The following is a 27,396-nucleotide window of genomic DNA, read 5'->3' as shown; positions in this document are numbered from 1 at the left end:
TGAGACAGAGTCTCACTCTGTCATTCTGTCGCCTAGGTTAGAATGCAGTGGCGTGATCTAGGCTCACTGTAACCTCCACCTCTGGGGATCAACTGATCCTCCTACCTCAGCCTCCTGAGTAGCTGGGATTATAGGCGCCTGCCACCATGCCCAGCTAATTTTTGTAGTTTTAGTACAGACAGGGTTTCGCCAAGTTGGCCAGGCTGGTCTCGAACTCCTGACCTCAGGTGATTTGCCCACCTCAGCCTCCCAAAGTGTTGGGATTACAGGCGTGAGCCACTGCATCTGGCTAGGAGGATCTCTCGAGGCCAGGAATTTGAGACCAGAATGGGTAATATAGTGAGACCCTGTCTCTAAAAATAAATTAGGCCGGGCGCGGTGGCTCAAGCCTGTAATTCCAGCACTTTGGGAGGCCGAGATGGGCGGATCATGAGGTCAGGAGATCGAGACCATCCTGGCTAACAAGGTGAAACCCTGTCTCTACTAAAAAAAAATACAAAAACCTAGGTGGGCGAGGTGGCGGGCGCCTGTAGTCCCAGCTACTCAGGAGGCTGAGGCAGGAGAATGGCGTAAATCCGGGAGGCGGAGCTTGCAGTGAGCTGAGATCCGACCACTGCACTCCAGCCTGGGCGACAGAGCAAGACTCCGTCTCGAAAAAATAAAAAATAAAAAATAAAAATAAAAATAAATTAAAAAAAAAATTAGTCTAGGCTGGGCTCCGTGGCTCACACCTGTAATCCCAGCACTTTGGGAGGCTTAGGCAGGCAGATCACCTGAGGTCAGGAGTTCCAGAGCAGCCAGGCCAACTTGGTGAAACCCCATCTCTACTAAAAATACAAAAATTAGCTGGGCATGATGGCACGTGCCTATAATCCTACCTACTCCAGAGACTGAGGCACAAGAATCGCTTGAACCTGGGAGGTGGAGATCACGTCACTGCACTCCAGCCTGGGCAACAGAGCGAGACTCTGTCTCAATAATAATAATAATAATAATAATAATAATAACAACAACAACAATAACTAGCCTGGTATGGTGGTGCACACCCATAGTCCCAGCTACTCAGGAGGCGAAGGCAGGAGGATCACTTGAGCCCCTGGGCTCAAGTTTGAGGTTATAATAAGCTATGTGCCACTGTACGCCAGTCTGGGCAACAGAGTAAAACCCTGTTTTTAAATAAAGAAAAAAAAACGTGGGGGGGGGTGAATGACAAACCCCCTCCCTCAAAGAACTGTCTTGAAGCAAAACGAGGGAGTGGGTAGAACATTTTAAGAATGGTGGCTGGGTGTGGTGGCTCACGCCTGTATAATCTCAACACTTTTGGAAGCTGAGAAAGGAGGATGGCTCAAGCCCAGGAGTTCGAGACCAGCCTGGGCAGTAATGGTGAGACCCCGTCTCTAAACTTTTTTTTAAAACTTAGCGGGGGCCAGGCACAGTGGCTCACACCTGTAATCCCAGCACTTTGGGAGGCCGAGGCGGGCGGATCAGCTGAGGTCAGGAGTTCAAGACCAGCCTGGCCAACGTGGTGAAACCCCATCTCTACTAAAAATACAAAAATTAGCTTGGCGTGGTGGCATGTGCCTGTAATCCCAGCTACTCTGGAGGCTGAGGCAGGAAAATGGCTTGAATCCAGGAGGCGGAGGTTGCAGTGAGCAGAGGTCATGCTACTGCACTCCAGCCTGGGCTACAGTGTGAGACTCTGTCTCAAACAAAACAAAACATAGCAGGGTATGGTGGTGCTTGCCTGTAGTCCCAGCTACCAGGGAGGCTGAGGTGGGAGGATCACATGAGCCCAGGAGGTCGAAACTGCAGTGAGCCATGTTCACGCTACTGCACACCAGCCTGGATGACAGAGTGAGACCCTGTCTCAAAAATGAATAAATAAATAAAAATAAAAGTTAGTAGCCGGGTGCGGTGGCTCGTGCCTGTAATTCCAGCACTTTGGGAGGCTGAGGCAGGCGGACCACGAGGTCAGGAGATCAAGACCACGGTGAAACCCCATCTCTACTAAAAAAAATACAAACAATTAGCCGGGCATGGTGGCGGGCACCTGTAGTCCCAGCTACTCGGGAGGCTGAGGCAGGAGAATGGTGTGAACCCAGGAGGCAGAGCTTGCAGTGAGCGGAGATTGCTCCACTGCACTCCAGCCTGGGCGACAGAGCAAGACTCTGTCTCAAGAATAAAATAAAATAAAATAAATAAAAATAGAAAAAATAAAAGTATAGTGTTGGCCGGGCACAGTGGCTCACAACTGTAATCTCAGCACTTTGGGAGATCAAGGCGGGTGGATCACCTGAGGTCAGGAGTTCGAAACCAGCCTGGCCAATATGGTGAAACCCCGTCTCTACTAAAAATACAAAAATTTCCTGGGCATGGTGGTGCGTGCCTGTAATCCCAGCTACTCAGGAGGCTAATGCCGGAGAATCACTTGAACCTAAGAGCTGGAGGTTACGGTGAGCCAAGATCACACCACTGCACTCCAGCCTGGGCGACAGTGAGACTCCGTCTCAAAAAAAAAAAAAAAAAAAAAAAAGTTTAGTGTCTGCTCAGCTTGGGAGTGGCCAAGGCCCTGAGTTGGAGTCTCCCAGAAGTAGAGCTTGAGACAAGGATTGAGTGCATTTATCCCAGAGAAGGCAGGCAGTGATACAGGGGAGGGAGGAAGTGATCAAGAAACAGTGGCTGGGCGCCGTGGCTCACGCCTGTAATCCCAGCATTTTGGGAGGCTGAGGTGGGCAGATCACCTAAGGTCAGGAGTTCAAGACCATCCTGGCCAACAAGGTAAAACCCCATCTCTACTAAAAATACAAAAAAACTAGCCAGGCGTGGCAGCAGGCACCTGTAATCCCAGCTACTTGGGAGGCTGAGGCAGGAGAATCTCTTGAACCTGGGAGGTGGAGGTTGCAGTGAGCCGAGATTGCATCACTGCACTCCAGCCTGGGCAACAGTGTGAGACTCCATCTCAAAAAAAAAAAAAAAAAAAAGTTAGGAAACACGGGCCCAGAGAGGTGGTTATTTGTTCATGTTTCCTAGGGCTCTGTGACCTCCTGAGAATCCCACTTCGTGGGGTGAGACAGGAGACAGGTCTTAGTGTTGGCCAGAAGAGAACAACAGGTCCTATCTCAAGTACTCCCCATGGGATGGATGGCCATTAGCTTGGACGTTGGGTGGAGGTTCCTCAGTCTCGTTAGCAGAGTCATGGGGTAACTCTAGGGAGACAGGACTACTGTACCAGTCCTAGCCCCCAGGGAAGCGGCAATAAGAACCAAGATGTTTGAGTTCCTGGCAAGCCTCTTTCCATTGCAAAGGAAGGAGAACCCAAACTGAACTAGCTAATACAAACAAGGGCATTTATTGATTCATGAACAGAAAACCTGTATCCTTCAGGCACAGCTGGATCCAGGGGCTTCAGTGATATCTTTTAGATGAATTCTTTCGTGAACTCTGAACTCTACCTGCAGGCTTCTGCATGTGGTGCTAAGATATTCCCAGAACCAACATGCGTTCTTCCCTGACTTTAGCAGAAAGCCTCAAACTTAAATCTCATTGGCCTAAATTTGGTCATATGTCCATCCAGAACCAATCCCTGGGGGCCAGAGGGATGGAATGTGCTGATTGGCTAGGAACCTAACCATTGCTCCGGTGAATAACCCACTGGCCTTATCTCCCTGCAACAAACTCCCCTTCTGCCATCCTGTCCTGCCCAGTCCTGCCCAGTCCTGCCCAGCTCTGCACTACCCAGCAGGGGCCTCTGCAGGGATAACAATGGACTATGGTCCATCAATGTAGTCCCAGCATCCAGCATGGAGCCTGGCGTAATCAGTATTTATTATTTATTATAATCAGCATTTATCCGGCCGTGCACCCAAAATGCTCACACCTGTAATCCCCGCACTTTAGGAGACGGGCAGATCATGTGAGGTCGGGAGTTTGAGACCAGCCTGGCCAGCGTGGTGGAAGAAATCCCATGTCAACTAAAAAATACAAAAAAAAAAAAAAAAAAAATTAGCTGTGTATAGTGGTGTATGACTGTAATCCCAGCTACTCAGGAGACTGAGGCAGGAGAATCGCTTGAGCTCAGGAGGCACAGGTTGCAGTGAGCCGAGATCACGCCACTGCACTCCAGCCTGGGCAACAGAGCGTGACTCCATTTCAAAAAAAATTTTTTTTTGAATTCGCTGGGCACAGTGTAGTTCCAGCTCCTTGGGAGGCTGAAGTGGGAGGATTGCTTGAGCCTAGGTGAAGTGCCACTGCACTCCAACTTGGGCAATAGAGCAAGACCCTGTCTCCAATAAAAAAGAAAGGAAATGGTAGATACGCACTGCTAACTTCAAGGAGGCTGAGAAACACTATCTTTCTACTGGCAAGCCACATGTCCAGATAAAAACAGAGTTTCTTGGCTGGGTGCAGTGGCTCATACCTGTAATTCTAGCACTTTGGGAGGCTGAGGTGGGCGGATCACGAGGTAAGGAGTTTGAGACCAGCCTGGCCAACACAGTGAAAGCCATCTCTACTAAAAATACAAAAATTAGCCGGACGTGGTGGTGGGTACCTGTAATCCTAGCTTACTCGGGAGGCTGAGGCAGGAGAATTGCTTGAACCCAGGAGGCAGAGGTTGCAGTGAGCCAAGATCGAGCCATGCATTCTGGCCTGGGAGACACAGCAAGACTCTGTCTTGGAAAAAAAAAAAAAAAAAAATTTGAGTTTCTATCACTACTGCATAAAAGCAGGATGACCTGTAAGAGGGAAGCAATGAGGAGTTGGGACCACAACGAAAACTGAGCCCAAGGCTTTCTGTGTTCAAAACCACTGGTCTCCAAAGTTGGATGTGGGAAATGAATCGTAATTTCTAGTTCTATTTACTTGCCCCATCCTGTTTTATGGCCATTTTCCAGGTATGATTTAATTCATAGACTAGAAAGAGTGGTCTAAATGCACCTGTACAGTTGGGTTATTTGTAAACAAATACATATGCGTATTAAGGGAGAGTCCAAGTGACCAATGACCAGAAATAGGGAAGTCTTGGCTGTGCGCAATGGCTCACGCCTGTAATTCCAGCACTTTGGGAGGCCAAAGTAGGTGGATCACCTGAGGTCAGGAGTTCAAGACCAGCCTGGCCAACATGGTGAAACCCCGTCTTCACTAAAAATACAAAAATTAGGTTGGGTGTGGTAGCTCACGCCTGTAATCTCAACACTTTGGGAGGCCAAGGTGGGCAGATCACCCGAGGTCAGGAGTTTGAGACCAGCCTGGCCAACATGGTGAAACCCCGTCTCTACCAAAAATACAAAAATCAGCTGGGCGTGGTGATAAGCACCTGTAGTCCCTGTATTATTGACACCTGTAGCTACACGGCAGGCTGAGGTGGGAGAATTGCATGAGCCTGGGAGGTCAAGGCTACAGTGAACTATGATCACACCACTGCACTCCAGCCTGTCTCAAAAAAAAAAAAAAAAAAAAAAAAATTACCATAAAAACACCTTGATAATAATTGTAGGCGGAGCTTTCAGTCAGCCAAGATTGCACCACTGCACTCCAGCCTGGGTGAAAGAGCAAGACTCTATCTCAGGAAAAAAAAAAAGGCTGGCCGTGGTGTCTCCTGCCTGGAATCCCAGCACTTTGGGAGGCCAAGGTGGGCGGATCACCTGAGACCAGGAGCTCAAAACCAGCCTGGCCAACATGGCGAAACCCTGTCTCTACTGAAAATACAAAAATTAGCCAGGCCTGGTCGTGCGAGCCTGTAATTCCAGCTATTTGGGAGGCTGAGGCAGGAGAATCACTTGAACCCGGGAGACGGAGGTTGCAGTGAGCCAAGATCGCGCCATTTCACTCCAGCCTGGGCGACAAAGAGCAAAACTCCATTTCAAAAAAAAAAAAGAGAGAGAATTGAAGTAAATTGCAGGACATCACGTTGGCATCCACAAAGAATTGGGGCATTACTCGATTTGGAAGAAGCTCCCCCCATCATCTGGTGTCAGAAGAGAAGGATTGAGAGTGATGTGATGTAGAAGGAAAAACTGTCTGTTTGTCCCATCTACGTGTTCAACTGACTTGGTCCAAACTGACTTCTCCCTAGTCTTCCTCATATCAGAAAATGCACTAACATTTTGCTAAATATTCCACTCAGATGCTAAAGTCATCATGAACTCCTGTCTCCTTGCCCGTATCCCAATATCTCGTCCTTGAAAATGACCCCATCGGCTCTGACTATGGCCACTTTTCTCCATTTTCTTTCTTTATTTTTATTATTATTTCTGAGACAGCATCTCATTCTGTTGCCCAGGCTGAAGTGCAGTGGTGCGATCACGGCTCACTGGCAGCCTTGAACTCCTGGGCTCAAGCGATCCTCTCACCTCAGTCTCCCAAGTAGCTGGGAGTACAGGCTCCCGCTCCCATGCTAATTTTTAAAATTTTTGGCCAGGCGCGGTGGCTCACGCCTGTAATCCCAGCACTTTGGGAGGCCGAGGCTGGTGGATCACTAGGTCAGGAGATCGAGACCATCCTGGCTAACATGGTGAAATCCCATCTCTACTAAAAATACAAAAAATTAGCCAGGCCTTGTGGCGGGCGCCTGTAATCCCAGCCACTCGGGAAGCTGAGGCAGGAGAATGGTGTGAACCCAGGAGGTGGAGCTTGCAGTGAGCTGAGATCATGCCACTGCCCTCCAGCCTGGGCGACAGAGCGAGATTCTGTCTCAAAGGAAAAAAAAAAAAAGAAAAAAAATTTTTTTTTATAGAGATGGGTTCTATGTTACCCAGGTTGGTCTCTGGTGATCAAGGGAGACTTCAAGCAATTCTCCCACTTAAGCCATCTCCTGCCTTGGTCTTCCAAAGCACTGAGATTACAGGCGTGAGCCACCGCAGCCAGTATTCTCCATTTTCATTGCTAATAGATGAATCTAAGTCAGCATCACCTACCCTCCTAGCTCCCCCAAGACTATTCCTGCTCCCACCCTCATCCCCCCAACCATTCTGCACATAGGAATCATAATAACATCCTCCTGGCCAGGCGCAGTGGCTCACGGCTATAATCTCAGCACTTTGGGAGGCCAAGGCGGGTGGATCACCAGGTCAGGAGATTGAGACCATCCTGGCTAACATGGTGAAACCCTGCCTCTACTAAAAATACAAAAAAAAAAAAGGAAAAAAAAATTACCTGGGCATGGTGGCACATGCCCGTAGTCCCAGCTACTTGGGAGGTTGAGGCAGGAGAATCGCTTGAACCTGGGAGGCGGAGGTTGCAGTGAGCTGAGATGGCGCCATTGCACTCCAGCCTGGGCGACACAGTGAGACTCCATCTCAAAAAAAAAAAAAAAAAAAAAAATTTCCTCCCCCATGCTCTTTTAAAAACTTTGAGGTTATTTATGTATTTATTGATTGATACAGAGTCTCGCTCTGTGTCACTGAAACCTCTGCCTCCCAGGTTCAAGCGATTCTCATGTCTCAGCCTCCTGAGTAGCTGGGATTATAGGAGCCCACCATACCAGGCTAATTTTTGTATTTTTAGCACAGACAGGGTTTCACCATGTTGGTTAGGCTGGTCTTGAACCCCTGGCCTCAAGTGATCCACCTGCCTTGGCCTCCCCAAGTGTTGAGATTATAGGCGTGAGCCACTGTGCCAGCCCTTTGAATTTTGAAACAACATTATTTTATTTTTGTTATTTTTAATTTTATTATTATTATTACAGACAGGGTCTTGCTCGTGTCACCCAGGCTGGAATGCAGTGATGCAATCACAGCTCACTGTAACTTCATTTTTTTATTTTATTTTATTTTATTTTTTGAGACGGAGTCTGGCTCTGTCGCCCAGGCTGGAGTGCAGTGGCCGGATCTCAGCTCACTGCAAGCTCCGCCTCCCGGGTTTACGCCATTCTCCTGCCTCAGCCTCCCGAGTAGCTGGGACTACAGGCGCCGCCACCTCGCCCGGCTAGTTTTTTGTATTTTTTAGTAGAGACGGGGTTTCACCGTGTTAGCCAGGATGGTATTGATCTCCTGACCTCGTGATCCGCCCGTCTCGGCCTCCCAAAGTGCTGGGATTACAGGCTTGAGCCACCGCGCCCGGCCGGTCACTGTAACTTCAAACTCCTGGGTGCAAGGGATCCTCCCGACTCAGTCTCCCAAGTACATAGGAAGACAGACGTGCTACCACACCTGACTAATGAAAAAAAAAAAATGTTTTTCTTTGTAGAGATGAGGTCTTGATAGTTGCTGAGACTGGTCAAATTCTTCTCTTCAAGCCATCCTCCTGTCTCAGCCTCCCAAAATGCTGGGATTACAAGTGTGAGCCACTGTGCCCAGCCTGAAACAATTAGACATTTTCAGATCAGAAAAGAAGGTACAGAGGGTTCTTTTATTCCCTTCACACAATTTCCTCTAATGTTTTTTGGGTTTTGGGTTTTGTTCTGAAACAGGATCTCACTCTGTTGCCCAGGCTGGAGTGCAGTGGCTCAGTCTCCGCTTGCTGTAGCCTCGACCTCCCAGGCTTGGGTGATCCTCCCACCTCAGCCCCCTATGTAGCTGGGACTATAGGTTCACGCCACCACACCCCGCTAATTTTTTTAATTTTTTTTTTTTTTTTTTTTTTGAGACAGAATCTCGCTCTGTTGCCCAGGCTGCAGTGCAGTGGCATGATCTCGACTCACTGCAACCTCTACCTCCCAAGTTCAAGTGATTCTCCTGCCTCAGCTTCCCGTGTAGCTAGGACTACAGGCGCGTGCCACCTGAGATTACAGGCCTGGCTAATTTTCTGTATTTTCAGTAGAGACGGGGTTTCACCGTGTTAGCCAGGATGGTCTAGATCTCATGACCTTGTGATCTGCCCACTTTGGCCTCCCAAAGTGCTGGGATTACAGGCATGAGCCACCATGCCTGGCCTTGTTTTGTTTTTTATTTGAGACAAGGTCTCGCTCTGTCTCCCAGGCTGGAGTGCAGTGTCACCATCAGAGCTCACTGTAGCCTCGACCTCCTGTGCTCAAGTAATCTTCCTGCCTCAGCCTCCCCAGTGGCTGAGGCTATAGCTGTGTGCCAGTAGAGTCAGTTAATTTATTTGACGTTTTGTAGAGACGAGGGTTTCGCCATGTTGCCCAGGCTGGTCTTGACCTCCTGGGTTCAAGCGATCCTCCCTCCCCTGCTTCCCAAAGTGCTGGGATTATAGGTGTGAGCCACCGCACCCGGCCTGGTAATGTATTTTGAGAACATTTTTCAATTTGAGATAAATGTCTGATGTTGTCTAATGGTTAGATTGAGGTTCTAGGTTTGGGGATAATATCAGAGAGTTACAAATGTCCTCCCTATCACGTAGCTGGGATCCGTGACGTCAAAATGACTTATCACTGGTGATGTTGATTTTGATCACTTGGTTAAAGCAATAGCAGCCAGGTGTCCCCACTATGTTGGGGACAGCTTTGCTCTCCACAGACGTAGGGTATGCAAGAAGCATAAGAATCTTCGCTAAAGATACATTGTGATGGCCGGGCGCAGTGGCTCACGCCTGTAATCCCAGCACTTTGGGAGGGTAGGGTGGGTGGATCACCTGAGGTCAGGAGTTTGAGACCAGCCTGGCCAACATAGTGAAACCCTGTCTCTACTAAAAATACAAAGATTAGCCGGGCGTGGTGGCGCATGCCTGTAATACTTGGGAGGCTGGGGCAGGAGAATCACTTGCTTGAACACGGGAGGCGATGGGTGCAGTGAGTTGAGATTGTGTCACTGCACTCCAGCCTGGGCAACAAGAGCAAAACTCCATCTCAAAAAAAAAAAAAAAGTTGTGATATTATGTTGTAATAAAAAAAAAACCCCTTGGCCGGGCGCGGTGGCTCAAGCCTGTAATCCCAGCACTTTGGGAGGCCGAGACGGGAGGATCACGAGGTCAGAAGATCGAGACCATCCTGGCTAACACGGTGAAACCCCGTCTCTACTAAAACTACAAAAAAACTAGCCGGGCGAGGTGGCGGGCGCCTGTAGTCCCAGTTACTCGGGAGGCTGAGGCAGGAGAATGGCATGAACCCGGGAGGCGGAGCTTGCAGTGAGCTGAGATCCGGCCACTGCACTCCAGCCTGGGCGACAGAGCGAGACTCCGTCTCAAAAAAAAAAAAAAACCCCATAAACCATATATTTTGGTCTTACTCAGGTTTTCTGGCACGTAACTCCTAAAACCCTTGAAATCAGCTGGGCACAGTGGTTTATGCCTGTAATCCCAGCACTCTGGGAGGCCAAGATGGGATGATCGATTGAGGTCAGGAGAGCAGCCTGGGCAACATAGTGAGACCCCGTCTCCACAAAAAACATTTTTTAATGAAGATAATAAAAAAAACCTATCTTCTCTGATTGTTCAGAGGATTAAATGGGCTGGCCTGTCATCCCAACACTTTGGGAAGCAGAGATGGGAGGATCACTTGAGCCCAGGAGTTGGAGACCAGCCTGGACAACTTGGTGAAACTCCGTCCTTACAAAAAATACAAAAAATCGGCTGGGCGCGGTGGCTCAAGCCTGTAATCCCAGCACTTTGGGAGGCCGAGACAGGCGGATCACGAGGTCAGGAGATCGAGACCATCCTGGCTAACAAGGTGAAACCCCGTCTCTACTAAAAAATACAAAAAACTAGCCGGGCGAGGTGGCGGGCGCCTGTAGTCCCAGCTACTCGGGAGGGTGAGGCAGGAGAATGGCGTAAACCCGGAAGGCGGAGCTTGCAGTGAGCTGAGACCCGGCCACTGCACTCCAGCCTGGGCGACAGAGGGAGACTACGTCTCAAAAAGAAAAAAAAAAAAAAAAAAAAAAAAATTAGGCCGGGCACGGTGGCTTATGCCTGTAATTCCAGCACTTTGGGAGGCCTAGGCGGGCAGAACACCTGAGGTCAGGAGTTCACAACCAGCCTGGCCAACATAGTGAAACCTCGTCTCTACTAAAAATACAAAAAATTAGCCGGGCGTGGTGCCGCACGTCTGTAGTACCAGCTACATGAGAGGCTAAGATGAGAGGATCATCTGAGCCCAGGGTCGAGGCTGCAGTGAGCCATGATCACGCCACTGCACTCCAGCCTGGGTGACAAAGTGAGACTGTCTAAAAACAATAAAACCAACGAGGTAATGTATACGAATATGATGCACGGAGCGGCCCTTCCACAATTATTTGTATTGCCATCATCTGCATAATGGGCACAACAGGGCCCTGCCACATCGAACTGTTTAAGCTCAGAACCTTGTCTGTCATATGTGGAGCGATACCTGATTGATGCTATCATTATCAACACCGTCATCCCACCAATCCGCCCATCGGAAACAAGCTTTCATCGAATCCCATCGTTTTTTCCTTTTTTTGTAAATCTCTTTTCTCGGCCTGGTTTTGCCGCCCAAGTATGCTCGTCAGGCCTCTGCCCACCCAGACCGGGCGCGGGCAGCCCGGGGCTGAGGATTCTCGAGTCTTGGTGGACCACAGGCTCCCGTCGCCCCGCCCAAGGGCCTGGACCGCCTGTGGTCTCCATGGAAACCCGCTAGCCACAGGGGGCGTGACGCCATTGAGACAGACACAGATTTCCACCTATCAGATCAAAGTTATCTGGGCTAGGCGAACAAACGGGACCTCCGAGTGGTACGTCCTTAAGGCAGGGCGGGAATACAGCAACTGGCCGCGGGGGCTGTTACTGTCGCTACCAATCAAGAGTCGAGGCGGCTTTGATGGACAGGCATAGTGCGAGTGCGGGCTTTCACCCAACCGGCGTGCCGCTGTCCCGATAAAGGACCAATGAGGAGGCGGCGGGGGTGGGGCGAAGGGGCCGGTTGCTCCGGAAGTGGAGGGAGGGGGTGAAAATGGCGCCCAGCTCGAAATCGGAGCGGAACAGCGGGGCTGGGAGCGGCGGCGGCGGCCCCGGGGGAGCCGGAGGGAAGCGGGCAGCAGGGCGGCGGCGGGAGCACGTCCTCAAGCAGCTGGAGCGGGTCAAGGTGAGGCCTGGAGCCGGAGTGGGGAACGCGCCGGAGGGTGGGGAGTAGGGACGAGGGAGGCGGAGGGAGGAGGGCGTTCGCGGGGTGAGGGGTTGGGGGCGGGGCCCCAGGGGAGGGGGCTCGGATGAAGGGCCTGGGCGGGGCCCGGGGGAGATGGCTTGGATGGAGGAGGCTCAGTCGGGGGCCTGGATGCAGGAGGTTGTGTCGGGTAACCGGCAAAGGGGCTGGGATGGAGGGGGTTGGGGGCGGGGCCCCAAGGAGGGGGCTCGGAGGGGGGCGACCCCTCCTCCGAGGCCGCAGGGAGTATCTGGAGGAAGGGGGCGATCCAGGTTCAGATCCATTTTTCAAAGCCCTGCTCCCATGGCCCCTCCGTAATGGAACCTTCCCGCCCCCTTTGCAGAGCCCCTGCCGCTGGCTTTGGGCTTCCATCTCCTGATGTTCCTCTCCCTGCCCGAGTCTCGACCACACTTGAGCTGGGAGTTCGTGTACCTGGGTGGGCCTCCCCATTGAAAGTGTGGGAGCTCCTTGGATAGGGCTGAGTCTTCCTCCGCAGAGTGAAAGTTACCGAAGCAGGCTCTGTCTCCTCCATCAGACTGGAAACTCCCAGAGCTGAGGGATGATGTCTCTCTCCCCCATCAGTTTGGGAGTTCTGGAGGGCAGAAATGTGGATCTCTTGCAGGTGGGCAGTAACTGGGGCAAGGCTGTGTCTCTGTGGACAGGGACTGCACCTTCTCCGTGAGGCTGATAGCTTTGTAAGGACAGTACTGTGTCTCCCCCTTTTGACTGGGAGCTCACTGGGCTGGGACAGTCTCCGCCCTTAGCCTGGGAGCTCCCTGGGCTTGGCTGTGGTTCCGCCCTTAGCTTGGAAGCTCCTTGGGCAGGGATTGTGTCTCCCCTGTCGGCTTGGGCCTGGCTGGGCGGGCTGTTTCCTCCATCAGACTGAGACCTCCTTGTGGACAGGGCTTGTCTCCCATCAGACAGGGAGCTTCCCAGACAGGACTCGTCCCATCAGATTGGAATGTCTTGTAGGCAGAGCTGTGTCTCCCTAGTCAGCCTGGGTAGCAAGAGTGAGGCTGCTCTGATGTCCCTGTGCCTGGCTTGTGCCTGTCAGTCCCCGCATATCCTTCCGTGGTGAAGTTTTGGGGATGAGGGATTCCATTGGAAGGCAGTAGTTAATTGGGAAGGGGGAGTTGGGTCGTTGGTTAGGCTCACCCTTCTATCTGCCTTGACTGGCCCCCAGCAGAGGCCATAGCTGACCCAGGGAGGAGAAGCCCCCTCGTTTGAAGGCTGGTGGGTTGGGGACAGATGGGTGCATGTCAGGACCCTGTCTCAGCCTCCTTAGTAGGATGAATACCCACAGTTTAGGGACAACCTTCAGGGAGGGAAGCAGGTGGCCCAGCGTGGGACATGGTGATTGGGGAGCTTTCTTGCGGGCAGTGATGCTGGGCTCAGCCAGGAGGGACCTGAGGCTGAAGAGGTGTGGAACTGGGAAGGTGGCGTGGGTCCCTGGTGGAGATGAAGGCTCAAGCGAGGTCCACCTGGCTTTACTGTCCCCATCTGCCTCAGTTGTTCCCACCTTCCAGAGCTTGGTCTTCTTTAGACCATTATGGTGGGCTGGGCCGGGCTGGACCCAGTGAGAGCTGCCCTGCCTCTCTGCTGTGGGTGAGGGGGCTGGGGGCTGCAGATGGTGCCTGAAGTGCCCTGACTACCCCTTCCCCAGATCAGCGGACAGCTCTCCCCTCGCCTCTTCCGGAAGCTGCCTCCCCGGGTCTGCGTGTCCCTCAAGAACATCGTGGATGAGGACTTTCTCTATGCAGGGTGAGGCTGGGCCCAGGCAAAGGGGGCAGCTGGGCGGGGGTGGTGGGCTCGCCCTGACCTGGCCGCTGTGCTCCTTCCACCCCCACAGACATATCTTCTTGGGCTTTTCCAAATGCGGCCGCTACGTCCTCTCCTATACCAGCAGCAGTGGGGACGACGATTTCTCCTTCTACATCTACCATCTGTACTGGTGGGAGTTCAACGTCCACAGCAAGCTCAAGCTGGTAGGGAGGCTTCAGCACCAGGCTGGCCCTTCAGATGGTGTGGTTCAGCAGGTCACAGCACCCTCTGAGCCTCAGGTTCCTTGGATGTAAAATGATCATGTACTCATGGGGTCATCGTCGATATTCCATGTGTTAGATCCAACCATATGAAATTACCAGGGCCTGACGTGGTAACCCACGCCTGTACTCCCAGTACTTTGGGAGGCCAAGGTGGGAGGATTACTTGATCCCAGGAGTTCAAGACCAGGCTGGGCAACAGGGCAAAACCCCATCTCTACTAAAAATAAAAAAAATTAGCTGGGCATATTGGCATGTACCTATAGTCAGCTCCTCTAGAGGTTGAGGCAGGAGGATCACTTGAGCCCAGGAGTTTGAGGCTGTAGTGAGCCATGATCACACCATTGCACTCCAGCCTGGGCAACAGAGTAAGGCCCTGTCTCTAAAACAAAACAAAACAAAAAAAACGAAGGCTGGGCGCAGTGGCTCACGCCTGTAATCCCAACACTTTGGGAGGCCGAGGTGAGTGGATCACCTGAGGTCGGGAGTTCAAGACCAGCCTGGCCAACATGGTGAAACCCCATCTCTACTAAAAATACAAAATTAGCCGGGCATTGGTGGTGCATGTCTGTAATCCCATCTACTCTGGAGGCTGAGGCAGGAGAATCGCTTAGAACCCGGGAGGCAGAGGTTGCAGTGAGCTGAGATCGAGCCACTGCACTCCAGCCTACAGAGTGAGACTCTGTCTCAAAAAAGAAAATGAAATTACCATTTTTATGTTTCAAAATGGGGTAAATAGTGGCAATTCCGTTTGGTCCAACACACTCTATGAAGCTATAGAACATGTTGGCTCAGGCCAGTTAGCTTTATTAGGACTAAGCCACCCTGGCTTTAGCCTTGACCCTTGACTCCTGGAACCCCGGCAGGAAGTGGGTACTGTTACATCAGCAGACATGTGAACTCAGAGAGCTGTACGGGCTTCAGGGTGGGCTGGGCTTGGAACCAGTGCCTGGCGCAGTCTCCTCCGGGACATTGTTCCCATCAGCTGCATCCACCCTGGCCTGGTCTCCCCCGTCTCCCCCACTGGTGAAACGAGCCTCCTCAGGCTGTCCTCAGGCAAGGTGGAGGGGTGTGGTGCGGGCTGTTGGGGTGCTCCTTCCTGCTCAGCCCCAGCCCTGATGAGGGACTTCATCGTACAGCTTTGGGGGACCCCTGCAGGTTCCCTGACCCGGTGCTGACCCTGAACATGCCTTGCAGGTCCGGCAGGTTCGGCTCTTCCAAGATGAGGAGATCTACAGCGACCTGTACCTGACCGTATGCGAGTGGCCCAGCGACGCCTCTAAGGTCATCGTCTTTGGCTTCAAGTGAGACCCGGCTCCTGGGGAAGCCATGGCTGGTTGGGGCAGGGGGTGTGCAGTGGGGGCCCCCCAGGCGCCGATCAGGCAGCTGAGGGTATGCTGGCCCCCAGCACCCGCTCGGCCAACGGGATGCTCATGAACATGATGATGATGAGCGACGAGAACCACCGTGACATCTACGTCAGCACCGTGGCGGTACCGCCGCCGGGCCGCTGTGCCGCTTGCCAGGATGCCAGCCGGGCCCACCCAGGTGAGGGGGCCGAGGGGGCGAGGGCCCCCTGCCCGCCTGCCCCCCGCCTCAGAGCGAGAGTGAGCCGCTGTGGTGTGTGTTGCTGCAGGAGACCCGAACGCGCAGTGCCTGCGGCATGGCTTCATGCTGCACACCAAGTACCAGGTGGTCTACCCCTTCCCCACCTTCCAGCCCGCCTTCCAGCTCAAGAAGGACCAGGTGGTGCTGCTCAACACCAGCTACTCCCTGGTGGCCTGCGCCGTCTCTGTCCACTCGGCAGGTAGGCCCTGCGGTCTCATGGCAGCCCGGCAACGTGTGAAGCGGGTCCTCTCCCTACCCCACCACATAGACAAGGGGCCCCAGGCACAGAGAGGTGGGAGCCCACTTCCCCAGGTCACACAGCCTGGTCGTGGGAATGCTGGGGTCCAAACGTGGCCACGCCTGCCACAGCCCTGCCCACGGGATCTTGCCAGTGGCTGAGATGTCCCTTATCTGCTTTGTCCACCATGGCTGCCTCCAGGAGCCACTTGGAATGTGGCTCGTGTGACTGAGGAACTGAGCTTGTGATACTTTTTTTTTTTCCACTGGAGTCCAGTGGCGCGATCTCCACTCACTGCAACCTCCGCCTCCCAGGCTCAAGCAATTCTCCTCTCTCAGCCTTCTGAGAAGCTGGGACTACAGGCCTGTGCCGTCACACCCAGCTAATTTTTGTGTTTTTCGTAGAGACGGGATTTCACCATGTTGATCAGGCTGGTCTCAAAACTCCTGACCTCAAATGATCCACTCACCTTGGCCTCCCAAAGTGCTGGGATGGCAGGCGTGAGCCACTGCGCCTGGCCTGTGATGGATTTAATTGTAGTTGTATTAAGCTGAAATAGCCACAGGTGGCTAGCTGGATGGGGAAGCGCCCCTTTCTCTTTTTTTTTTTTTTGAGACGGAGTCTCGCTCTGTGGCCCTGGCTGGAGTGAGTGGCGCGATCCCGGCTCACTGCAAGCTCCGCCTCCCAGGTTCACGCCATTCTCCTGCCTCAGCCTCCCAAGTAGCTGGGACTACAGGCGCCCGCCACCTCGCCCGGCTAGTTTTTTTGTATTTTTCAGTAGAGACGGGGTTTCATCGTGTTAGCCAGGATGGTCTCGATCTCCTGACCTCGTGATCCGCCCGTCTCGGCCTCCCAAAGTGCTGGGATTACAGGCTTGAGCCACCGCGCCCGGCCCCCTTTCTCTTAAGAAGAGAACTGCTAATGTGACATTTCGGGGCGTGGTTAGTGGGCAGGCACTTGCCCTATATGTTTGATGTCGGAAAGATGCCAGTGAAAATCACAAGATGTCCCTTGACAGTGACAAATGTCAGGAGGCTGGCTCATGCCACCGGCTGGCAGCAATGGGAGGGAGGGGGCCCCGGGGCCATTTGGCAACAGAATTGTGACTATGACTGACCCAGCTGCCCTGTGCCCGGGTCTTTTCCTCTGGCAGGGTCTCCCTGGGTCCCTGTGTCCCAAGGCTGCTGACGGGGAGCTTGGGGGCCACCTGAAGAACCCTCCCTGGGGATTGGGGAGTGAGTTAGGAGGAGTCGGGGGTTGGGGGCATCTGTGGAGCACCAGTGGAGGCCCCTGCGTTGGCATCCCTGGAGCGTGTGTCAGAGATGTGTGCACATGTGGGTGAAACACAAGGAATCTATAACTGGAACCACTTACTATAAATTAAAAAGATGTTTTAGGCCAGGCGCAGTGGCTGACGCCTGTCATCCCAGCACTTTGGGAGGCCAGGGCAGGCGGATCACATGAGGTCAGGGAGTTCAAGACCAGTGTGGCCAACATGGTGAAACCCCATCTCTACTAAAAATACAAGAATTAGCTGGGCATGATGGTGCATGCTTCTAATTCCAGCTACTCAGGAGGCTGAGGCAGGAGAATTGCTTGAACCCAGGAGGGGGAGGTTGCGGTGAGCCAAGAGGGTGCCAATGTACTCCAGCCTGGGAGACAGCAAGACTCCATCTCCAGAAAAAAAGACGTTTTAATTTTACAAGAACTCAGATACAAAGACATCCATTAAATCCCCATGGAAGTGGTTGTCCCTGGGGGCAGTCGGGGAATGGGCAGGATTAAATGTATATAACTCAGCCCACAAATAAGCCAGGGGCCAGGGCACTCTGTCCCCAGACATATCTGGGGACTCCTGTCCTCACCCCGCCAATCTATACCAGGAAGGGTGAGGCACTGTCCTTTGCTGAGGCTCGGCCACTCGGTTATTGGCCATGAACCCCCCAACTTGTGAGGGTTGATGCAGTTCTGCCCTTTCGGCTGTGGGTCCTGTTAGGAACAAGCACAGCAGACAATCAGCTCTGCGCCGGCCCAGGGAAAGGGCGTGGTCATCAGTGGGAGGTGCTGACACAGAGGGGTGCTTTCTTCCTTGGCCATTGTCACCTGTCCGCCCTGTCGTGGAAGGGCTGTCACGGTGGTGGAGGGGAGCCCGGACTCGATTTATCTCAGATATGACCTTGGGCAAGTTCATCTCTGAGCTGCATTTTGGGGGATGCGGCCCTTCTCTGGGGGTTACTTGTAGGAGGCTCAGAGGAAACCTGGGATGGGGCCCAACCACAGGGCTGCTCAGTGAATATGTTGGGGTTCTCCATGTGTTGCCCACATTCCTTGGAGTCATCTCTAGGCAGGCAGAGACAGAGGCCCCGATTCGATGAAGTGTGCCCGCAGCAGTCTGGCTTGTGTCGGGAAGGACCCAGGAGGGCCTTGCCTTAGGACTTCCATATCAGAGAAATGGCAGTGAAAATCACAAGATGTCCCTCGACAGAGTGGCAGATGTTAGGAGGCTGGATGCTACTGTAGTGAACGCTCTACACTGTAGAGTGTCGGCTCCGAGTTCACTCCTGTGTCCTCAGTGTGGGGCACTCAGTAGACAGCTTAAGAAAGGGGTTTGAATGAACATCTGCACGCATGTGTGCGTGGTGTGCATGCGCGGAAAGGTCTTTCCCCTTCTGGGTGTTTCAGACTGATCTCAGCATAGCCAAGTCTAGAAGTGTCTCCTCAAGGTGGGTTTCTGAAAACCCCTGAGGACCCTGAGCGAGGCTGGGAGCACCCTAGACTGACACTTCTCCACACCCATCTCTTCTTCCAGGTGACAGGAGTTTCTGCCAAATCCTGTATGACCACAGCACCTGCCCCCCGGCGCCTGCCAGCCCCCCTGAGCCCCAGAGCCCAGAGCTGCCCCCTGCCCTCCCCAGCTTCTGCCCTGAGGCGGCCCCAGCCCGTTCCTCTGGGTCTCCTGAGCCCTCGCCTGCCATTGCCAAAGCCAAGGAGTTTGTGGCTGACATCTTCCGCCGGGCCAAAGAGGCCAAGGGCGGGGCCCCTGAGGAAGCCCGGCCTGCCCTGTGCCCAGGACCCTCTGGCAGCCGCTGCCGTGCGCACTCTGAGCCCTTAGCCCTGTGTGGGGAGGCAGCACCCCGGGACAGCCCCCCTGCCTCGGAGGCGCCTGCCCCCGAGCCTGGCTACGTCAACTACACCAAGCTGTACTATGTGCTGGAGTCCGGAGAGGGGACGGAGCCGGAGGATGGTGAGCGGGGGGCAGGCATGTGGTAGGGCCTGGGATGGGGAAGCCAACCCAGATGGGGCCCCTGTCCTCCCTCCACCCCATCCCCACTTCCTGCCTCCCCAGAGTTCGAGGACGACAAGATCTCCCTGCCCTTCGTGGTGACTGATCTTCGTGGCCGCAACTTGCGGCCCATGCGGGAGCGGACTGCTGTCCAGGTGGGTGCGGGCGTGGGCGGACCGAGGGCAGTCCTGGGAAGCTGCTGGGGGGCAGTTGGCACCGTCCTCTGCGCCTGCCCACTCGCCCGCAGGGCCAGTACCTGACAGTGGAGCAGCTCACACTGGACTTCGAATATGTCATCAATGAGGTCATCCGCCACGACGCTACCTGGGGCCACCAGTTCTGTTCTTTCAGCGACTATGACATCGTCATTCTAGAGGTGGGCCCAGGGTGGGCAGGGTGGGCCCAGGGCTCCCTGTACTCTGGAGTCGCCCTCAGCAGCTGGCATCATCCACCCCCAACCCCAGGTCTGCCCGGAAACCAACCAGGTCCTCATCAACATTGGCCTGCTGCTCCTGGCCTTCCCGTCCCCCACTGAGGAGGGTCAGCTCCGGTGAGCACGGGGACCCTGTCCTCCCTGTCCACTAGGGGGGCCGCTGGCAGACACTTCAGGGTGGGGGCGTGGGGATATGAGAAGGCGCTCCCTGTGCCACAACCTGGCTGGGCCCCTCCGTAGCTTCTCCAAAGACAAAAGCCCCTCAGGGTAGTGTAGGGCCTGGTTCAGGAGCCCGGCTGTCCCAGCGCTTGTCCTGTGGCCCTCTCCACTGCAGACCAAAGACCTATCACACCAGCCTCAAGGTGGCATGGGACCTCAACACAGGCATCTTCGAGACAGTCAGTGTAGGCGACCTGACTGAGGTCAAAGGGCAGACCAGGTGAGGCAGGGCTGGGGGGCAGGGTCGGGGGCGGCTGAGGCGATGAGAGCCACTCACCCCCTGGCCCCACAGCGGCAGTGTCTGGAGCTCCTACCGCAAGAGCTGCGTGGACATGGTCATGAAGTGGCTGGTGCCCGAGAGCAGTGGCCGCTACGTCAACAGGATGACCAACGAGGCGCTCCACAAAGGTGGGGGTCGGTGACCCCGTGATGGTCAGGGTCCCCAGGGTCACTTGTCCTCACCCAGGCGCTGATTCCTGAGCGCTGATGAAATGGGTGGGAAGGCTGGTAAGGAGAGGGCCGCCCAGGCCAGGCCCAGCTTGGCAGCCCTGAAGGTGTGGGGCCTGGGAGCCTCCCGCCAGACTGGCCCGTCACTCATTCACACTACAGACGTTTATTGAGTAGCTGCAGGCGAGAGGCGGAGGGCAACTCAGCAGGGTTCTTGCCTTCTGGAACCTTCTGGGCCAGAAGGAAGTCAGGTGGGGAGTGCGGCCACAGTGCTGGGCAGGCAGGGGCTCCATGCTTTGTCCCCACCTGTCCCTGTAGGGTGCTCCCTGAAGGTTCTGGCAGACAGCGAGCGATACACGTGGATCGTGCTGTGAGGGCCGGGCCGCCCCGGACACTGACTCCAACTACCTCCGCGGCCTGGGACCGGCCGCCTCCCCGGGGTGGCCTCTTCCTGGCCGGCTGGCCCACCGACTGATGACCGGCACTAGTGTTAGGCTGCGGAACCGGGCTGGGCAGGGCAGCCCCTGGTGGCCCGAGGGTCTGGACGCTTTTTATTTATGCCTATTTAAGTTGGGAAGGGGCAGAGAGAGGGCGCCCCCTGCCCCACCAGCCTGAGCGCCCTGCCTTCACTCCGAGCTGGGCATGGGCCTGGTCCCTTGTGCATTTGCCCCTTTCTTCGGCTACGGCTGTGGACGTTGCCCTCGGGGAGGTCGAATGGACCCTGTTCCCCCTGCCCTGCCCGCCCCCAGCCTCCCCACCCAGGCTGGCAACCTCCTGGCCATCCCCACTCGGTTCTTCTTCATGTAATAAATGTTTTAATTTCTGAACCTCATTGAGGTCCCGTTACTGCAGCTCGGGGCCCAGCTGGAGCCCCCGCCCCAAAGCCCCCACCAAGGCCCGGCGAGTCAGCAGTAGGCAAATATCACAGCGGAATTTATTGTTTTAAGAAAGACTACAAAAAGGTAGAAAACAGCTCGGCACACTAGACTACCACACGTGTGGACACTTTCACCGCCGGGAGAGGGAGCCCCGTGGGCACGGGGACTGGGCAGGCCGCCCCAAAAGCTGTAGCACGCGGAGCACACAAAATAGTGATTTTTATACAATAGGTCAGATTTCCATTTTTTTTTTTTCTTTTTCTTGCCATAAACATCTATCTCACAGGCTGAAAACACTGAGAAAACTGGAACAGATAAGGCCATGATGGTTGGAAAAAAACCCAACAAGTTACCAGCTCCGCTCGGGCGGCGCTCACGAATCGCACAATAGTCATGGGGTGGGGGTCGCACGGCACGGAGGAGAAGCAGAGTCTCCGGGAAGAGAGGGGCACAAAAAAGGTTCCATTACAAACCAGCGGCGGAGGGGGGCGCGGGGGCTGGGGTCTGTGGGCACTCCCCGGCCCCGCGGCCCGCTGCTCTTTGGAAGCTGGAGGCCGTGCCCCCTGCCGCCCTCCCCACAGCCGGGCCGGGCAGTGCCCCCTTCTCGGGCTTGGGGGCAAGGGAGGGCCCAGCGGAGAAGATGCGACACCCACGGCTTTAATTGCACTTAATACCAAGAAGGGGAAGCAGTGGGGTTGCTGGGGGTAGGGGGTCCCGGGGCTGCTGCTGACAGTGGGGAGTCCCCAGGTGACGCCCACCTGCGCCGGCCCAGGGCTCAGGGCTGGGCCCAGGACAGGCTGTGCAAAGCCAGCGAGCTGAATAAGTTAACAGTTCCGCACGGGAGGGGGCCTGCCTGCCTGCCCCCTGGGGTGGTGGGAGGACGGGGCTGGGGTGAAGATGCTGCGGCCTGGGAGGGGGGCGGCCAAGGGGCCGAGCTGGATGCCCCACAGGGCACCTGGGCACGCGGCGGGTTCCTTAAGGCACGTCTTTTGTGTCAGAGTTTGCAGCTGCGGCTCCGCCCAGCCCACTGATTGTGCCGGCCCCATAGGGTAGGAGGGCCCCGGCCTTCCCTGTCTCGGAGGCCCCCTCCCTGCCCTCCCTGGCTGAGGCTGGAGCGGTGACCACGAAGCCACAGAAGCTGTGAGGGACCCTGGCGTGAAGGGGTGGCAGGGGCGGGTGGGGCGGGGAGGCCAAGGGCTTAGCTGGAGGGTAGTGCCTGCACGAAGAGGCCGCGCGCGTCAGTCCGCGCCAGCTTGGCCGGCGGCTCCAGGGTCTCTGGGCCCAGCGCGGGTGACTCGCCGCCAGCCGCCAGTGAGATGTCCTGCGGCAGCTCGTCCTCGCTCTCCTCCTCCTCTTCCTCCTCCTCGTCTGGGACACAGGGGCCAAGTCAGGCTTGGGGCGGGGTGGCGACGCCCCTGGGTTCCTCCTCCTCCCCAGCCCCTCTGTTGTCCGCCACCCCCGCGGACCCGCGCCCTGGGTGGGAACACGCCTCGCCTACCTTTGTCGGGGTCCAGGGGGTTCAGGGAGGTGGCCAGATTGGCGAACTGGAGGAAGGAGAAGAAAATGGGTGAGGGTCCGCCGCCTGGCGCCCCGCCCGCGCCCCCAGTGGCCCGCTGCGCGCACCTCGCCCATGACGGCGATGGGGGTCTCGCCCTTGGCCTGGGCTACGCGGTGCTCGATCAGGTAGTACATGTATTCGTCGTAGAGCAGCCGGATGAGGTGGAAGGAGCCGAAGCTGGCGGCGCTGCGCAGGGTCAGGTCCCGGATCACCATGGAGCTGGGTATGGCGACGGAGAGGAGACCGTCAGGCCCCGTCCGGCCCAACCCCTCGACCCCTCCCCGCTGTGATGTGCCCGGGCCTCGCGCCAGCCCAGCGACTCAGGCTGGATCCCAACACAGCCTTCCCCCAGGCGTGCATGGTACAGAGCCCAGGGCCCCAGCCCGCCCGCCCAGCCTGCAGGCTCGGGTCGTCGTAGAAGAGCAACTGAGACCCACAGGGGCCCAGGGCCTTCCCTGGTGCAGCCCGGGCCCGATCCCGCCGCGCGCGCACCTGTAGAAGGACCACTTGAGAAGGAAGAGCTTGGCGGCCTTGGGGAAGCCGGCGCTGCCCTGGTAGGGCTTGAGCACCTGGCTCACCACGCCGTCCAGCCAGGCCGCCCACTGCTCCAGCGAATTCTGCTGCTGCAACGTCACCTTGAAGTCCTGCTCCAGCCGCTGCACCACACGGTCCTCGCAACGGCACACCCACGAGGCCTGCTCCTGGGGCACACCGGGTGGGCGGGCGCCCGGGGCTCAGCCGCCGTCACCCCAGCCTGGCCCGCCCCCCTGGGCTGCCCCTCATTCGCCCGCCCCGCCCCGCACTCACCTGCACGTTGGCGAAGTCCACGCGGTTGAGGTCGCTCAGCATCTGGTTGATCTGCGCGGTGTTCTGCAGCACAGCGCGCGCCGCCTGCGCCAGGTGGTTGAGCGACGTGTAGCGCCGCAGTGTCTGCGCGAAGGCGCCGGCCGCGGCCACCTGCGTGCAGGGATTGGGGGGCTTGCTGCTTCCGAGGAACCCCAGCCCGCCAGCCCTGGCCCCACCCCGAGGCAACCTCCCTCAGCCTGTTTCCTTTTTCCTAAAAAAGGAGGGATGTGCTTTGCTACTTTTGTTGGGATACAGAAGGATCGCGACCTTCAAACTTTGGGTGTCCACTCACAAGCGCCCCCCAAAATTCAATTAATTGTATTCTGACCAGGGCACAGTATTTTTTAAAATGTATTTTTATTTTTTAAAATAACAGTCGAGACAGGGTCTCGCCAGGTCGCCCAGACTAGTCTCAAACTTCTGGCTTCAAGAGATCCTCCTGCCTTTGCCTCCCGAAGTGTTGGAAGTGAGCCACCGTGCCACGAAAGGCCTTTTTTTTTTTTTTTTTAAACGAAAGAACACAATAGAAAATATGGAGGGCACTGCGCAGAAAGGGCAAATACTGCTTTGATAAACATGTTTCATTTTCTTTCTTTCTTTCTTTTTTTTGACACTGAATCTCACTCTATAGCCCAGCGTGGAGTGCAGGGGCGTGATCTCGACTCACTGCAACCTCCGCCTCCTGGGGTCAAGCGATTCTCGTGCCTCAACCTCCTGAGTAGCTGTGATCATAGGCGCACACCACCACACCAGGCTAATTTTTATATTTTTTGTAGTTTAGCTAAATTTTGTATCTTTAAATATTTTTGTATTTAGAAACAGGGTTTCACCATGTTGGCCAGGCTAGTCTGGAACTCCTGACCTCAAGTGATCCGCCCGCCTCGGCCTCCCAAAGTGCTGGGATTACAGGCATGAGCCACCGCGCCCGGCCTCATTTTCTTTCATACCCTGGAATCCCAGCTCTGGGAGATTTTGTCCATCTTGTTCATTGCTGTGTACTGAGAAGGAGGTTGTGTGAATACATGAATACGTGAGTCTTGCTGGTTCTGAAGGGTTGCTCCTGGATCTGGCATCTACTGTCTCCACAGGCCCCAGTCCCTGCCCTGTGCCCAGCGGTGGGTTTTTTTTTCCCCCAACCACATCCCATCAAATTCCTCACATCTAAGTAGTTAGCGAATGTCCATCTTTTGATGAAAAAGGCAAGTATTATGTTTCCTTATAGATGTTGTTGCCTTTCTTAAAAAGTTTTATCTGTCTCTACACACCTGAAGCACTTTTTTTTTTTTTTTTGACAGAGTCTGGCTCTGTCGCCCAGGCTGGAGTGCAGTGGTGCGATCTTGGCCTCCCGGGTTCATGTCATTCTGTTGCCTCAGCCTCCCCAGCAGCTCTGACTACAGGCGCATGCCGCCACACCCGGCTAATTTTTTTTTTTGGTATTTTTAGTAGAGACGGGGTTTCACTGTGTTAGCCAGGATGGTCTCGATATCCTGACCTCGTGATCCGCCCGCCTCAACCTCCCAAAGTGCTGGGATTACAGGCTTGAGCCACCGTGCCCGGCCACACATGAAGCACTTTCTAGCAAGGCTGTCTAAAGGGAACTACTGTACGTTTGCAGTTGGTTTTTATTTTTGAAAGATGCTGTGTTGAGTACAGTAACACCACAAAGGGGTTGCATTTCAGCAGTGGGTGCCTGAGGACACTGGTTTATAAAGACAATGCCCAGGGTGCTCCCCGAGGCGGAGAAGGTCTCCCCTTCCCTCACAGGCATCATCCCTGGAACAGGTGTGGGGACAAATCTTACCGCCCCTGGGGAGCAGAGGAGACGGGGGGCCTAAGCCCCAGGGACAAGAGAAAGGGACCCCCCGCACCCTCACCTTCACCCGCAGCATCTCCTCGGGGATATTGACCATGGCGTGGGTGAGCCAGCTCTCCAGGCTCTTGGCAAAGTTCCGGATCGCTTGGGTCAAGGCACCTGTGGGCGGTGGCGGGGGCCGGTCAGGGCAGGGTGGGGGTATGTGGGGCAGGGGGTGCCGAGCAGGCCAAGCACTCACTGGGGATGGGCCGCAGCACGTCGGGGATGAGGATTTCCACCAGGCCCTGGTACAGCACGTTGTCACAGTGCTTGGTCCATTGGAGCACGGGCTCGAATTTGGAGAGCAGCACCAGGATGGCTTTGGGCAGTCGCTTCTCGGCCTCATCATGCCTGCGGGCACCCACCCCACCCCGGGTCACTGGGGCACTCTATGGTCCTGCCCCCATTGTCAGAAGGGAACAGGTACCCCCTGTCCCTGACCCAGGGTCACTGGGGCACTCTGTGGTTCTCCCCCCAGTGTCAGAAGACACAGGTACCCCCTTACTCCCACCCAGGGTCACTGGGGCACTCTGTGGCCCTGCCCCCAGCATCAGACCCCCACCCCCAGCCCAGGGTCAGGTAAGTACCCCCTGCCTCCCGAGGATCCCCGGGGTCCGGCTGGCACAGGCCCGGGGTGGGTGGGACGGGATCCTACACCCTACCCTGCATACAGGGGGCAAACAAATTCCAGAACCTGCCACTCCAGGTAGGAGATGGTGCCCTGGCCCATGCCTGGGCTTGGTCAGGCACGCCACCCCCGACTCTGAGTGTCAGGTGGCTATACACACACACTTCACACAGCCAAGGGCATGTGTACCCCATAAACTGCAGGGGACAAGCAGGTGCCCCAACCCTGGGTGTCAGAATCACCTGAGGTCCCACCCTCCTCCCCGCTTGCCGGGCAGTACTCACACGGCCAGCGGCGGCGCCTCGCTGGGCTGGCTGAGGTTGTACCTCCAGAAGGTCTTCCACAGCGTCTCCACCAGGGTGAACTGCAGGTTCACCATGACGTCGACAATGGCCTGTGGCAGAGGCAGATGCTCAGGGAGGCTGGGGGGCAGCATGACCTTCCCATGCCCATGGCTGCGTCCCCATTCGCTTGCCTGCCCAGCTGGCTGCCCTACCTCACAGTGTTCCCGGTACAGGACCTGGAAGGCTTTGATGTCACCAGGCCCGACGCCCTCAGGCAGCACCTTGCCCTGGAGGTCGAGCTCTGTGAAGTCAGGGAGGCTCCGAGAGGCATCTGCGGGGCCGGGGGGAACCATGAGGCCCTTCATCCCCTGTGCCTGCCCACCCTGGGGTCCCAGAGTTGTCCCTTTCCCATCAGACTGGGGTCCCCCAAGTGCTGGTGAGAGACAAGGCTCGGCGGGGGCGAGCGCCTGGCCTGGGCCCAGGATGGGGAGGACTTGAGGGCGCACACTCCTCTGGCAGAGAGGACAGGAGGGTCTTGTGCCAGCCCTGCCTGTCTGCTGAGTGGCAGCACCGCACCAGCCCTCAGGACGTGGGTCTCAGTCCCGGCTGCAACACAGCACCCACCTGGCAAGGGAATGGGTAGGCCCCCAGGGCACAGTCAGGACCACAGGACGCTGCCCTGAGCCTGAGCACCCCAGGTTGGGGCTAGCCATGGACAGTCGCCCTGGGGATGCCCCTCGACTCCGCCAGAAGTATTGTTCCCCACCCTCCTCTATGTCCCCAGGCACGGACGGGACAAATGGGATGTCCTGGCCTCCACGGCAGGTGAGGAAATGAGCGCCCACGTGCTCAGGATCGAGGATGTGTGGCTGGACTATGGGTTCCAAGGGTTTGCTTGTTTACTTAGCATCCTTTGGCCCTGTTTTCATGGATTGTTGTTTACTTTGTCTTTTTTTTTTTTTTTTTTTTTAAGAGATGGGGTCCTGCTATGTTGCCCAGGCTGGTCTCCAACTCCTGGACTCAAGCAATTCCTCCCACCTCGGCCTCCCAAAGTACTGGGGTTATATACGTGAGCCACCGCATCCGGCCTG

The 27,396-nt window shown here is 55.6% G+C and overlaps 2 protein-coding genes across 7 annotated transcripts in view; one reads left to right on the top strand and one right to left on the bottom strand.

The window, feature by feature from the left end:
* Positions 1-11,768: 11,768 nt before the first annotated feature.
* DCAF15 (DDB1 and CUL4 associated factor 15) lies at positions 11,769-21,091 on the top strand. Its single transcript, XM_007995508.3, has 13 exons — positions 11,769-11,932; positions 13,653-13,750; positions 13,839-13,974; positions 15,229-15,335; positions 15,440-15,579; positions 15,668-15,838; positions 18,687-19,121; positions 19,224-19,315; positions 19,408-19,536; positions 19,625-19,710; positions 19,928-20,032; positions 20,105-20,220; positions 20,578-21,091. Exons 1-13 carry the CDS (start codon positions 11,801-11,803, stop codon positions 20,631-20,633), a joined length of 1,803 nt encoding a protein of 600 aa, XP_007993699.2. The 5' UTR covers positions 11,769-11,800; the 3' UTR covers positions 20,634-21,091.
* Positions 21,092-21,171: 80 nt separating this feature from the next.
* The window catches only part of RFX1 (regulatory factor X1), a 46,392-nt gene continuing 40,167 nt past the window's right edge, over positions 21,172-27,396 (bottom strand). For all 6 annotated transcript variants that reach the window (XM_037992275.2, XM_037992269.2, XM_037992274.2 and 3 more), the window contains 9 exons: positions 26,518-26,636; positions 26,306-26,415; positions 25,593-25,744; positions 25,416-25,513; positions 23,503-23,652; positions 23,188-23,396; positions 22,761-22,914; positions 22,636-22,681; positions 21,172-22,505 (listed from right to left, as the gene is read on the bottom strand). In XM_037992275.2, coding sequence (XP_037848203.1) covers positions 22,336-22,505; positions 22,636-22,681; positions 22,761-22,914; positions 23,188-23,396; positions 23,503-23,652; positions 25,416-25,513; positions 25,593-25,744; positions 26,306-26,415; positions 26,518-26,636 — 1,208 coding nt within the window. In that variant the 3' untranslated portion in view covers positions 21,172-22,335. The remainder of the gene's footprint in view (positions 22,506-22,635; positions 22,682-22,760; positions 22,915-23,187; positions 23,397-23,502; positions 23,653-25,415; positions 25,514-25,592; positions 25,745-26,305; positions 26,416-26,517; positions 26,637-27,396) is intronic.

The sequence above is a fragment of the Chlorocebus sabaeus genome, chromosome 6 (genome assembly GCF_047675955.1).
Source record: "Chlorocebus sabaeus isolate Y175 chromosome 6, mChlSab1.0.hap1, whole genome shotgun sequence".
Lineage (NCBI taxonomy): Eukaryota > Metazoa > Chordata > Mammalia > Primates > Cercopithecidae > Chlorocebus > Chlorocebus sabaeus.
Note: the sequence above shows the minus strand (reverse complement) of the source record. Positions and strands in the feature narration are given on the sequence as shown.

Excerpts from the sequence above, each read along its gene's own strand:
- DCAF15 (XM_007995508.3), top strand. The coding sequence starts at position 11,801 with ATGGCGCCCAGCTCGAAATCGGAGCGGAACAGCGGGGCTGGGAGCGGC. Across the intron at positions 19,122-19,223 it reads GGGGACGGAGCCGGAGGATG|AGTTCGAGGACGACAAGATC; the intron begins GTGAGCGGGGGG and ends CTGCCTCCCCAG. Across the intron at positions 20,033-20,104 it reads GAGGTCAAAGGGCAGACCAG|CGGCAGTGTCTGGAGCTCCT; the intron begins GTGAGGCAGGGC and ends CTGGCCCCACAG.